The sequence below is a fragment of the Pan paniscus genome, chromosome 6 (assembly GCF_029289425.2).
Source record: "Pan paniscus chromosome 6, NHGRI_mPanPan1-v2.0_pri, whole genome shotgun sequence".
In the NCBI taxonomy this organism is placed as follows: Eukaryota; Metazoa; Chordata; class Mammalia; order Primates; family Hominidae; genus Pan; species Pan paniscus.
The window spans coordinates 28,339,663-28,353,137 of NC_073255.2; the positions used below are offsets into that span (position 1 = coordinate 28,339,663).

Sequence of the window (13,475 nt, forward strand, 5' to 3'; positions counted from 1 at the left end):
GGCCAATATGGTGAAACCCCGTCTCTACTAAAAATACAAAAATCAGCTGGGTGTGGTGGCACGCACCTGTAGTCCCAGCTACTTGGGAGGCTGAGGCAGGAGAATTGCTTGAACCTGGGAAGCAGAAGTTGCAGTGAGCCATGTTGGTGCCACTGCACTCCAGCCTGGGCAACAGAGCGAGACTCCATCTCCAAAAAAGAAAAAAAGAAAGTTAAACTGAAGACTGTTAAAGTTGTTTTATAAAAATCAGATATCTGTGGATTAAAACATGGTCCTTTTCTAACTTTTCCATGAAAGCTTGGAATATAACCTATTAAAAGCTAACTGACAGCCAGGCGCAGTGGCTCACGCCTGTAATCCCAGCACTTTGGGAGGCCGAGGCAGTCAGATCGCCTGAGGTCAGGAGTTCGAGACCAGCCTGACCAACATGTTGAAACCCCGTCTCGCCCTCCCCCCCAAGCTGTTTTTCTAGCGTGTTGCCCTTTTTCAACCACATTTGTGTTTCAGGTGTAGAGAGGAGAGTAAACAGGGAGCGGGGCTTTTGTCTGTTGGTCTCCCTGGACTGAAGAGAGGGAGAATAGAAGCCCAAGACTAAGATTCTCAAAATGGTTTATTACCCAGAACTCTTTCTCTGGGTCAGTCAAGAACCATTTCCAAACAAGGACATGGAGGGAAGGCTTCCTAAGGGAAGACTTCCTGTCCCAAAGGAAGTGAACCGCAAGAAGAACGATGAGACAAACGCTGCCGCCCTGACTCCACTGGGCAGCAGTGAACTCCGCTCCCCAAGAATCAGTTACCTCCACTTTTTTTAATCGTAACACCTCCATTTGTATTACATACGGCGTATGGGTATTGATGAGGTCATGGTACCACATATGGGATTTTTTTCTGTGTAAATCATTAAGTATAAGAGGAAACTATGGGACTCTGAGCCTTGCTTTAGAGAATTTACAGTGGACAAATAGGTATCATCAAACCAGTTTTTAATCATTCTGACCCAAGTGAAAATGCTCAATTTCACACTGTGAATCCACGTTTACAACCCTTACAGGTGGGCCTTCAGGCCTAGTTCGCTACAACAATGTCTTCCACAACTCAAACTCCCACCGCGTTCACACAACCAGTCCACTCCTGCCTTTTCACTCACACAGCTCCCGACCGCTTCTTGCAGAGGCTGAGAGTCCCCCCTTTTTTTTTCATTTAGATGTAACAAACCTAGTAGTTTATGTTTATCAATCGTCTGTATATATCTATATTTTATCCATGTACTCTTGATGTATAGACATAGTTTGAAACTCGTTTCCTTGTGGTAAGTGACCGAGATGCTGCCACAGGACCTGAGACACTGATGAATGGTGCTATTTTGGACTTTCATCATGCTCCTTGGCGAGGTAGCTCTGATGGGGTTATTTTTTATTTCCATGTTCTAAGAAGGTGTTGGTACTCTGTTTCGCTGAATGTTGTTCTCTAGACTGGACTGACTTGTTTTCCTTGTGTCTTCAGTGTGGCTTTCTTCCTCAGTGTTGTAGGTTGAGCGAATGCTACCAGAGTGTGAGAGACGATTGTCTCATTGGCTGGCACTCATGGACATGCAGTCACGGTAGCGGGAGCAATCACAAAACTGTAATTTACTACCAAATCTCTTCCTTTCTATAGCCTCGCCTGCCTGACTTACAGAAAGAAAAGCAATAATTTTACAGGCATTTTGAGGTGTCTCTTTGGGTTCTTTCTGTTTGAAAGGATATTTGTGGAAAAAAAGAGCAAAACCTTTTTAAATAAATTCCCCCTGAAAAAAACCCAAAACACTGGCATCTGAGTAGGAATATGAAAATGACACCTTTTCCAAATATTACATTGGAAAACAGTGTCTTTACAAAATCACAATACTTTTTCAAAAGGAAGAGCATTCTTTTTTTGGCAATTTTGATAAGCAAGGTATAGGTTTACATTTTTGTCCTTGCTCCCAACGAAATGGATAAACAAAAATAAAATACCATCTACTCATGGAATGTTGTTGTGTTAGCCAGTCTGAACGCCCACCTTAATTTTCATATAACTGTCTTTCAGCTCTTCTTTTGATAGGACAGGCCTTGTTCTGAACTGTTACGCTTCTGACTGTTAAACACTGATGACACATGCACTGCACTTCTTCGTTTTCTTGCTCCCCCATTGGCCTGAGTTTCTTGTGCATTCCTCCTCTCCCTCCTTCGTTAGAATAGGTATATCAGCTGTGTAAATAGAGCAAGAAAACAGTATTCTGCATCCGTGGTATTTATGTAGAGTTGCAGTTGTGTACTGCTGAAAATGCAGGCTTTTGTAACAGTGTGATCTTTACTGATGCACTCATGACAAGTACCCAATGTATTTTAGCTATTTTAGTAGTATTTGTTCAATAAATATGCAAGCTGTTAGGTAAAAAGAAAAAAAAAAAAGAACTCCGTCTCCACTGAAAATACAAAAATTAGCTGGGCGTGGTGGCACGCACCTGTAGTCCCAGCTACTTAGGAGGCTGAGGCAGGAGAATTGCTTGAACCTGGGAAGCGGAGGTTGCAGTGAGCCGAGATCACACCATTGCAAAAAGCTCATAAAACAAGTTTTGCTGATTTTTTTTTTTTTAAATCTTACAGGTAATGTAAGGACATTGGAGATTTTGATTGTATATGTATGTAGCTGATTAGAGGTTGGGTACTCAAACAAATTCATTTTGAAAACAATACCTTTGAAGAAAATTGCCACTTCGGCATTATCAAAGTGATTCTGCAATGTAAAATGAAGTAATAGATTCTGGATTTTGAATCCTGCTATGGACATACCGATATAAATATGCAAATATAGTCTTGTTTTCAAAAGCCAGTCTAGAGTGCATGTAGTCAAGAAATCAGACTCTGACGTAAAGGGAAGTCAAAGTGTTTAAAGCACTTGTAACTGGAAAAGAATGCATAACTGGAAGGTATCTTCCAGTTACATCTACTGTAGTAAATAGTACATCCATTATAGTAAATATTAGGTTACAATTTCACTAAAATATAATTTTGGTAGTTAAGATTTTATCTTTGGAAGTGTATGCTTTTAGCACTTTTTATTTAATAAAAAGAGAGATTGAGGCAATGTGCGTTACAGCCTAGTACTAGAAGACTCAGTAGGAAGATACAATATTTACCCCTTTTGTTTGTTTCTGAGACAGAGCCTTCCTCCATAGCCCATGCTGGGATGCAGTGACTTGAACACAGCTCACTGCAGCCTTGAACTACTTGACTTAATCAATCCTCCCACCTCAGCCTCCTGAGTAGCTGGGACTACAAGGCACGCACCACCATGCCCAGCTAACTTTTCTTTTTTTAATACAGTGTCTAATTATATTGCTCAGGCTGGTCTTGAACTCACAGGCTCAAACGATCCTCTTGCCTCAGCCTCCCAAAGTGCTGGGATTACAGGTGTGAGTCACCACACCTGGCCCTATTTATATATATTCCAAATTCTTAGATACTTTGGATAAGGAAGTTTGGTGTTTGTTTGTTTTCTGTTTAATAACTAGGGGATTGTACCTTCTCTTTTACATGACTTTCAATTGAACTTGTTTCATAAAGATGTTTCTGTAATTTGAAGGCGCAGGGCGCGGTGGCTCACACCGGTAATCCCAACACTTTGGGAGGCTGAGGCAGGCGGATTGCGAGGTCAGGAAATCGAGAGCATCCTGGCTAACACAGGTGAAACCCCGTCTCTACTAAAAATATAAAAAATTAGCCGGGCATAGTGGTGGGCGCCTGTGGTCACAGCTACTCCGGAGGCTGAGGTAGGAGAATGGCGTGAACCGGGGAGGCGGAGCTTGCAGTGAGCTGAGATCGGGCCACTGCACTCCAGCCTGGGCGACAGAGTGAGATTCCGCCTCAAAATAATAATAATAATTTGAAGACTAGACAGATTATTAGGGATCTACTAGATACCCATTTTACCACTGAGGCCAAGGAAGGTCAATGCAGGCAGACACACAGCTAGTTCGGTGGCAGGACCAAGATGTGTTTATCACGGAAGGACATCATAGAACAACGCAAGGTTGAAGTAAGAATAGTATGTTTTTCCTATTTTTGGTGACAAGAAAACAGACCCAAGGTGAGGTTTGCCCAGACACAAAATCATTACCTTTTTAAATAAAACGCCTACATTTATGCTTATCAGGGGTTCTGCATGTTATGGAAAGCTTAAGGTTGAAAGTCTTTATGGTGGAGGAGACCTTGAAAAAAATCACCTGCTTCACCTCAGTAACTTCAGTCAGGATCTCATTTAAACTGTCGCAAACAGGTAAAATCAGTTCACTAAAATGCTGCTAGGGAAGAAATTCCATGATTTATTTAGCCTGTGATCTCTCTCCTGTCTCTCAAAAGCTTGATTCAAGGCCCAGCTATATCAGAATCGCTAGATGACAAGGAATCTGCTTTCTTTCTTTCTTTTTTTTTTTACTTAGACAAGATCTCACTATGTCACTACGTTGCCCAGGCTGGTCTCAAACTGCTGGCCTCGGGTAGTCCTCCTGCCTTGGCCTCCCAAAGTGCTGGAATTACAGTCCTGAGCCTCCGTGCCTCGCCAAGAAATCTGCTTTAACAGTCACCTCACACACTCCTAGTGGTAAGGTAAATTCTTCCTTATATCAAACTTGAAAAATGTTATGCTCTGGTTTACTCCAAATTACCAATTGACAGGGTTGAATTTTATTTTTGCTTCAGTGAAATATCGGAGGCTGGGCGTGGTGCCTCATTCCTGTAGTCCCAGCATTTTGAGAGGCCAAGACAGGAGGATCACTTGAGCTCAGGAGTTGGAGACCAGCCTGGCCAGCATGGTGAAACCCCATCTCTACCAAAGTACAAAAATTAGCTGGGCATGGTGCTGCGCATCTGTAGTCCCAGCTACTCCGGAGGCTGAGGTAGGAGGATCGTGTGAGCCCAGGAGTTTGAGGCTGCAGTGAGCTGAGATTGAGCCACTGTGCTCCAGCCTAGGGGACAGAGCAAGACCCTGTCTCAAAAAAAAAAAAAAAAAAGGAAAGAGGGCACATGTCATCAGGACTTCCTGGGGCTGGGACTTCACAGGCAGCAGGCATCCTTAAATTTCAAAAATGTATTTTTAAAAAGGGGAAAAAAAGATAAATAGCAGGGGGTGGAGGGACTGTGTATTACTATTTAATATTTCTTACCTAAGTTCACATGAAGCACAAGCGTCTGATTCTAGCAGAAGGAAATCTTTTATGAAAACGTATTGTTGGCCGGGCACGGTGGCTCACGCCTGTAATCCCAGCACTTTGGGAGGCTAAGGCGGGCGGATCACCTGAGGTCAGGAGTTCAAGACCAGCCTGGCAACAACTGGCAAAACTGTTGTTTTGTACTGTTTTGTACTGTTGTCTCTACTAACAGTACAAAAATTAACCAGGCGTCGTGGCAGGCGCCTGTAATCCCAGCTACTCAGGAGGCTGAGGCAGGAGAATCACTTGAACCCAGGAGGCAGGGATTGCAGTGAGCTGAGATGGTGCCACTGCACTCCAGCCTGGACGACAAGAGCAAGACTCCGTTTCAAAAAAAAAAAAAAAAAACACGAAAGAAAATGTATTGTTTTACTTGGATTGTTCAGACAAATTTCTTATATTTGTCCAGGATGTCGGCTCGTGTTAATGGCTGGCATTAATAAGGGATTCCTCTACAGGGGATAGTTTTTTCTTTTCTTATTATTTATTTTTTTTCTGCTTTCCCCACAAACTATTACTTGGGACTCCCCCAACTCCTATCTCCTAAGGAGTTGAAGAACCACTGAGGGAATTGCAAGCCCAAGCTCTCACCCCTAACTAGATACATGAACTGAAAAGTAAGACGGTCACAGTCCTTAGCTGTGCCTTTGAATTAGAAGCTGCTTTTCAATAACTTCATTTACCTGTCAATCGGTTTGTCTTCCTAAACTGTGGATGCTGCCCTGGTGCCTGTTTTGTGTGTGCGTAGCTGATGTTGCTGTGGCCCCGGGTCAGTTTTCTTCACCTCCTGGGCCTTTGTTTCCACAGCTGTAAAAAGAGTTAAAACTACTTCTACCACCCTTTATCTTTTTCATCCCAGGAGAGCACTGAGTAGTTTTCAACAGGTATTTGTGGAATGTAGTTTTCAACAGGTATTTGTGGAATTTAGTTTTCAGAAAAAGGACTAAGACTGGGAATATCGATAAAATGATTGGACCAGTTTAGAAAGTTCTATAAAATGCGAGAGAGAAAGGGATAATTGCTTGACACTGGAAAATAATGCAGGGAGGGATATTTTGTGTCCATATAACCAGGATCAGAGACAGAGAGAAGGAAAGAAAAATTTATTCAAATAACACAGCTAGGTAACAGTTTGTGGGGAAAGCAGAAAAAAACAAAATATCTATCCCCTGTAAAGGAATCCCTTACTGGCCGGGCGCAGTGGCTCACGCCTCTAATCTCAGCACTTTGGGAGGACAAGGTGGGTGGATCATTTGAGGTGAGGAGTTTGAGACCAGCTTGGCCAACATGGTGAAACTTTGTCTCTACTAAAAAGAAAAAAAAAATACAAAAATTAGCCAGGAGTGGCCGGGCGCGGTGGCTCACGCCTATAATCTCAGCACTTTGGGAGGCCGAGGAGGGCGGATCACGAGGTCAGGAGATCGAGGCAAGCCTGGCTAACACGGTGAAACCCCATCTCTACTAAAAATACAAAAAATTAGCTGGGCGTGGTGGCGGGCGCCTGTAGTCCCAGTTACTCAGGAGGCTGAGGCAGGAGAATGGCGTGAACCCAGGAGGCGGAGCTGGCAGTGAGCCAAGATCACGCCACTGCGCTCCAGCCTGGGCGACAGAGCGAGACTCCATCTCAAAAAATAAATAAATAAATAAATTAGCCCGACATGGTAGTGGGCGCCTGTAATCCCAGCTAATCGGGAGGATGAGGCAGGAGAATCGCTTGAACCCAGGAGACAGAGGTTGCAGTGAGCTGAGATTGTGCCACTGTACTCCAGCCTGGCAACGCAGAGGTTGCAATGAACCGACACGGTGCCACTGCACTCCAGCCTGGGCGACAGAGTGAGACTCTCTCAAAAAAAAAAAAAGAAAAAGAAAAGAAAAAATCATTTTCTCCTCTGATTTCAATTTTTTTTTTTTTTTTGAGATGGAGTCTTGCTCTGTTGCCCAGGCTGGAGTGCAGTGGAGCAATCTTGGCTCACTGCAACCTCCGTCTCCTGGGTTCAAGGGAGTCTCCTGCCTCTGCGTCCCAAGTAGCTGGGACTACAGGCGCATGCCACCACGCCTGGCTTATTTTTGTGTTTTTAGTAGAGACGGGGTTTCACTATGTTGGCCAGGCTGGTCTCGATCTCCTGACCTCATGATCTTCCCGCCTCGGCCTCCCAAAGTGCTGGGGTTACAGGCACAAGCCACTGCACCCGACCTAGATTTCAGAATTTTTAAGTGTGAATTTGATATAGCACTTTGTTTATTGCAAAATATTTATCATTTAAAAAGATTTTCACACTTGTCTCTTCCACTGGAGTCTAAACTGATTAGCAAGGTCTAATTTATCTTTGTATATAAGTAAACTACATGAAGGCAGAGTTTTTTTGGTTTGTGTTGTTCACTGCCACTTTCCCAATACCTTAAATTGTGCTTGGCCCATAGTAAATACTCAGTAAATATTTGTCGAATGAATGTATGATACTGTCTAACATTCAGCCTTCCATGCTGCAAGTCGTCAGTACACATTGTTGAGCATACAAATGTTGGAGTTTTTTTGTGCAAATACATTCTCCACCCCACCCCTTAAAAGGCATGTGGTGACCTCGTTTGAAACAACAACAGCAACAACAAAAACCCAGTTACTTTGGGATTGAGAATATAGACCAATTTTTCAGAACTAAAATATCTTCAAGCTTTATGGTTTCAGTTATCTAAGGGTGATGAAAAGCTTGGTCATAATTCAGTATCAGTACATCCATGTCAGACACAGCATCATGAACTTTTATTACTTCATATATGGACTACCCTTTAAGAAATAATAGAGGCCTGGCACAGTGGCTCACACCTGTAATCCCAGCACTTTGAGAGGCTGAGGCGGGTGGATCACCTGAGGTCAGGAGTTCGAGACCAGCCTGGCCAACATGGCAAAACCCTGTCTGTACTAAAAATACAAAACTTAGCCGGGTGTGGTGGTGGGTGCCTGTAATCTCAGCTACTTGGGAGGCTGAGGCAGGGAGAATTCCTTGAACTCAGGAGTCGCAGGTTGCAGTGAGCCAAGATTGTGCCACTGCACTCTGGTCTGGGTGACAGATGGAGGCTCTGTCTCAAAAAAAAAAAAAAGAAAAGAAAAAAAAGAAATAATAATAGCAGAACTTTATTTAAAGGAGATTTTGAGGCTTACTATGGATGATTATTTTCACTTTTGGCAACATATACTGAGTTAAGGCTGGGCACCGTGCCTCACGCCTATAATCCCAGCACTGTGAGAGACTGAGGCAGGCAAATCACCTGAGGTCAGGAGTTCGAGACCAGCCTGGCCAACACGGTGAAACTGTCTCTACTAAAAATACAAAAATTAGCTGGGTGTGGTGGCACAAACCTGTAATCCCAGCTACTTGGGAGGCTGAGACAAGAGAATCCCTTCAACCCAGGAGGCGGAAATTGAGCTGAGATCATGCTATTGCAATGTAGCCTGGGTGACAGAGTGAGACTCCGTCTCAAAAATATATATATATACACACTTATATACGTATTATATGTATATACTTATATACGTATTATATGTATATACTTATATACGTATTATATGTATATACTTATATACGTATTATATGTATATACTTATATGTGTAAATATATACATATTATATTTAATATAATATATTAATATTATATATTATATTTAATATAATATATTAATATTATATATTATATTTAATATAATATATTATATACATATTATATGTATATATTTATATACATATATACATATTAACACAAATATATGTATGTGCATATATGTATATTATACATATATACATATATATGTATATTATACATATATGTATAATATACATATATACGTATATTATACATATATATGTATAATATACATATATACGTATATTATACGTATATATGTATAATATACATATACGTATATTATACGTACATATGTATATTATACATATGTACGTATATTATACATATATACGTATATTATACATATATACGTATATTATACATATATACATATGTATATTCATTATGCATATTATATATACATATACATATTATTAACATGAGGTTTTTACGATGTCCTATTTGAAGAGAAGAAATGGCAAAATTGGCCTGCAAAAGAACAATCTGTAATCTAAACTCATTGAACAGTAATTCTCGGGTTGAAAAGTAGAGTTCGGCTGGGCGCCGTGGCTCCTGTAATCCCAGCACTTTGGGAGGACGAGGCGAGTGGATCACCTGAGGTCAGGAGTTCGAGGCCAGTCTGACCAACATTGCAGAAACCCCCTCTCTACTAAAAATACAAAATTAGCTGGGCATGGTGGTGTGTGCCTGTAATCCCAGCTACTCGGGAGGCTGAGGCAGGAGAATCACTTGAACCCAGGAGGCGGAGGTTGCAGTGAGCTGAGATCACGCCATTGCACTCCAGGCCGGGCAAGAAGAACGAAACTCCCTTTTTTTTTTTTTTTTTTTTTTTTTTTTTTTTGGAGACGGAGTCTCACTGTGTTCCCCAGGCTGGAGTGCAGTGGCGCGATCTCAGCTCACTGCAAGCTCTGCCTCCCGGGTTCAGGCCATTCTCCTGCCTCAGCCTGCCCAGTAGCTGGGACTACAGGCGCCCGCTACTACGCCCTGCTAATTTTTTTGTATTTTTAGTACAGATGGGGTTTCACTGCGTTAGCCAGGTTGGTCTCAATCTCCTGACCTCATGATCCGCCCGCCTTGGCCTCTCAAAGTGCCGGGATTACAGGCGTGATCTCATTTAATTATTAAATGAAATTCTAGGAAGTTACGGTAAACTTATTTCACCTTCTATTTTAAAAGAGCTATAATTCCAGATAGAAAATATATGTTTTGGTTATTATGGGATACTTTTGTTTGTTTGTTTTTATATGGGGGCTGGCTGTGTTGCCCAGGCTGGCCTCAAACTCCTGGGCTCAAGCAATCCTTCCACTTCGGCCTCCTGTGTAGCTGGGATTACAGAGAGACAACACCACATCAGGCTGGGATCTTTCATTCTTACATTTATTTCATGATGGGTTACATGAAATAGTTAACACTATTCAAAATGTAGTGAATGTCATAAGGTTTCATTGTGTTGTTAGCTAATTAGCTAACAACAACAACAAAAGATTTATATAATCCCTAGATTGTAAAAGTTGTGACTATAGCAGATATATTTTTCTGTAAAGACACGAATGTGCTGCTTCTCCGAGAAAACACCAAATGGCGGATGACGCCAGTGCAGAGGGCGGGGGCGGGCGGGCGGGCGGGTGGTGTGGGCGCCGGAGGCCCCGGGGGCCCTGGGAAGGGGAACTGATGTGACTTCCGCTGAGGGTTTCAGCAGTGGCATCCGGGTCCGGGGTCACGGCCGTGGATGGGGCCGGGGCCGGGGTCGCGGCCGTGGATGGGTCAGGGGCCAAGACCGCGGAGTTCGCGGAGGCAAGGCCGAGGATAAGGAGCGGATGCCCGTCACCAAGCTGGACGGCCTGGCCAAGGACATGAAGATCAAGTCCCTAGAGGAGATTTATCTCTTCTCGCTGCCCATCAAGGAATCTGAGATCATTGACTTTTTCCTGGGGGCCTCTCTCAAGGACGAGGTTTTGAAGATTATGCCGGTGCGGAAGCAGACCCGCGCCGGCCAGCGCACCAGGTTCAAGGCGTTTGTTGCCATCAGGGACTACAATGGCTACGCTGGTCGGGTTGAAGTGCTCCAAGGAGGTGGCCGCCGCCATCCGCGGGGCCATCATCCTGACCAAGCTCTCCATTGTCACCGTGCGCAGAGGCTACTGGGGGAACAAGATCGGCAAGCTCCACACCGTCCCTTGCAAGGTGACAGGCTGCTGCGGCTCTGTGCTGGTGCGCCTCATCCCCGCGCCCAGGGGCACTGGCATCGTCTCAGCTCCTGTGCCCAAGAAGCTGCTCATGATGGCTGGTATCTACGCCTGCTACACCTCAGCCAGGGGCTGCACTGCCACCCTGGGCAACTTCGCCAACGCCACCTTGGATGCTGTCTCTAAGATCTACAGCTACCTGATCCCCTGAAGGACTTCTGGAAGGAGACTGTATTCACCAAGTCTCCCTATCAGGAATTCACTGACCACCTCGCCAAGACCCACACCAGAGTCTCCGTGCAGAGGACCCAGGCTCCAGCTGTGACTACAACATAGGGTTTTTATGCAAGAAAAATAAAGTGAATTAAAGCCTATTACTGTCAAAAAAAAAAAAAAAAGACATGAATGTACTGGGTATGATTCGAACTGGATTTGTTTCAAGGCTACAAGTCCCTCTCTCTGATAAGTGTCATCAAAAAACACTGGGTGAAATAATGTTTACTTACTTATTTATTCAACACATATTTATACCCCAAAGGGAGTCTTGTGGAGGATAGAGATGGATGTATACTGTGGGTCCTTGCCTGCCCCTTGAGAGGCAGCCTATAAATGCCATTCATGTTATTCTTAAAAGTGTGGAAAAGTACCCAAGCTGCTCTTAGCTTTCTTCCTCCTCCTCCTCCTCCTCCTCCTTCTTCCCCTCCTTCCCTCCCTCCCCGGCTCCCTCCCTCCCTCCTTCTCTCCTTCCCTTCCTTCCTTCCTGGCTAATCAAGTGAAGCAGTGGGAGTGGAGAAGGAACGAAGAAATCTATAACTGGTTGTGATCAATTAGTTGTAAACACCACTGCACTCAGACCGGCCCTTAGTTTTCTTTAATGTCTCATTTTAAAGCTTTTGTTTAGGAATGTATCTTTTTTTTTTTTTTTCCTTTTTGAGACAGAGTCTTGCTCTTGTCGCCCAGGCTGGAGTGCAGTGGCACGCTCTCAGCTCACTGCAGCCTCTGCCTCCCGGGTTCAAGCGATTCTCCTGCCTCAGCCTCCAGAGTACTTGGGATTGTAGGCGCCCACCACCAAACTTGGCTAATTTTTGTATCTTTAGTAGAGATGGGGTTTCTCCATGTTGGCCAGGCTGGTCTTGAACTCCTGACCTCAGGTGATCCACCCACTTCGGCCTCCCAAAATGTTGAGATTACAGGCATCAGCCACCATGCCCAGCCAGGAACACCTTTTAGAATCTGATGGAACCACTTAACTTTCCTTAGAAAAAATACACACAAGGCCAGGGCGGTGGTTCACGCCTGTAATCCCAGCACTTTGGGAGGCTGAGGCGGGTGGATCACTTGAGGTCAGGAGCTTGAGACCAGCCTGGCCAACATGGAGAAACTCCATCTGTACTAAAAATACAAAAATTAGCCAGGTGTGGTGGCGGGCGCCTACAATCCCAGGTACTCTGGAGGCTGAGGCAGGAGAATCGCTTGAACCCAGGAGGCAGAGGTTGCAGTGAGCCGAGATCGCGCCACTGCACTCCAGCCTAGACGACAGAGCGAGACCCTGTCTCAAAAAAGAAAAGAGTGGAAAAAAAAAAACAAAACCACAAATGCAAGCACATCAAGTTCTGAATATATGTTCAAAGGGTAATGATCTCTCTTAAAGTTTATCCATTACCTCCTAGCCATGGACCCTAGGTTAAAACCCATTTCCTTAAACTAGGTACTCTAAAGAATATCTTATTTTAGAGGGGATACAATCATTAGATAGAAAGTTGGATTAGACAATTTTAAGACATTACTCAACCTAGAGATAGCTACATTACTAAAAAGAAAAAAAAGCAGAAAGATTGACTACGTCTTTTTTATTTTGTTTTGTTTGTTTTTGAGACAGAGTCTTGCTCTGTTGCCCATCCTGGAGTGCAGTGATGTGATCTCAGCTCACCTTAACCTCTGCCTCCTGGGTTCAAGCAGTTCTTCTGCCTCAGCCACCTTAAGTAGCTGGGATTACAGGGGCATACCACCACGCGTGGCTAATTTGTTTGTTGTAGAGATGGGTTTCACCATGTTGGCTAGGCTGGTCTCAAACTCCTGACCTCAGGTGTTTCACCTGCCTCGGCCTCCCAGAGTGCTGGGATTTCAGGCATAAACCACCTCACCCAACCCAATAAATAACTTTTAGCAATCTTCCCACACCTTAAAATTAACTCTAATTGCATTTTACTGTGGAAATTGTAGAGCATTTTCTAAATCTCTCTATAGACTAAAGGCCATAGAACGAAAATTGTTTCACTAAAGGCCGTAGAATGAAAATTGTTTCACTAAATAAAATTTTGGTTACGGCCAGGTGCGGTGGCTCACTCCTATAATCCCAGCACTTTGGGAGTCCGAGGTGGACGGATCACAAGGTCAGGAGTTCAAGACCAGCCTGG

At 43.8% G+C, this 13,475-nt stretch overlaps 1 protein-coding gene and 1 pseudogene across 1 annotated transcript; both read left to right on the forward strand.

Moving 5' to 3' along the window:
- Positions 1 to 467: 467 nt before the first annotated feature.
- Positions 468 to 1,275, forward strand: LOC117980892 (neuronal regeneration-related protein-like). The gene has a single exon (XM_034963802.3). The coding sequence runs from the start codon at positions 606 to 608 to the stop codon at positions 810 to 812; it is 207 nt and encodes a 68-aa protein (XP_034819693.1). The 5' UTR covers positions 468 to 605; the 3' UTR covers positions 813 to 1,275.
- Positions 1,276 to 10,467: 9,192 nt separating this feature from the next.
- Positions 10,468 to 12,941, forward strand: LOC134730666 (small ribosomal subunit protein uS5-like; annotated as a pseudogene).
- Positions 12,942 to 13,475: the final 534 nt, after the last annotated feature.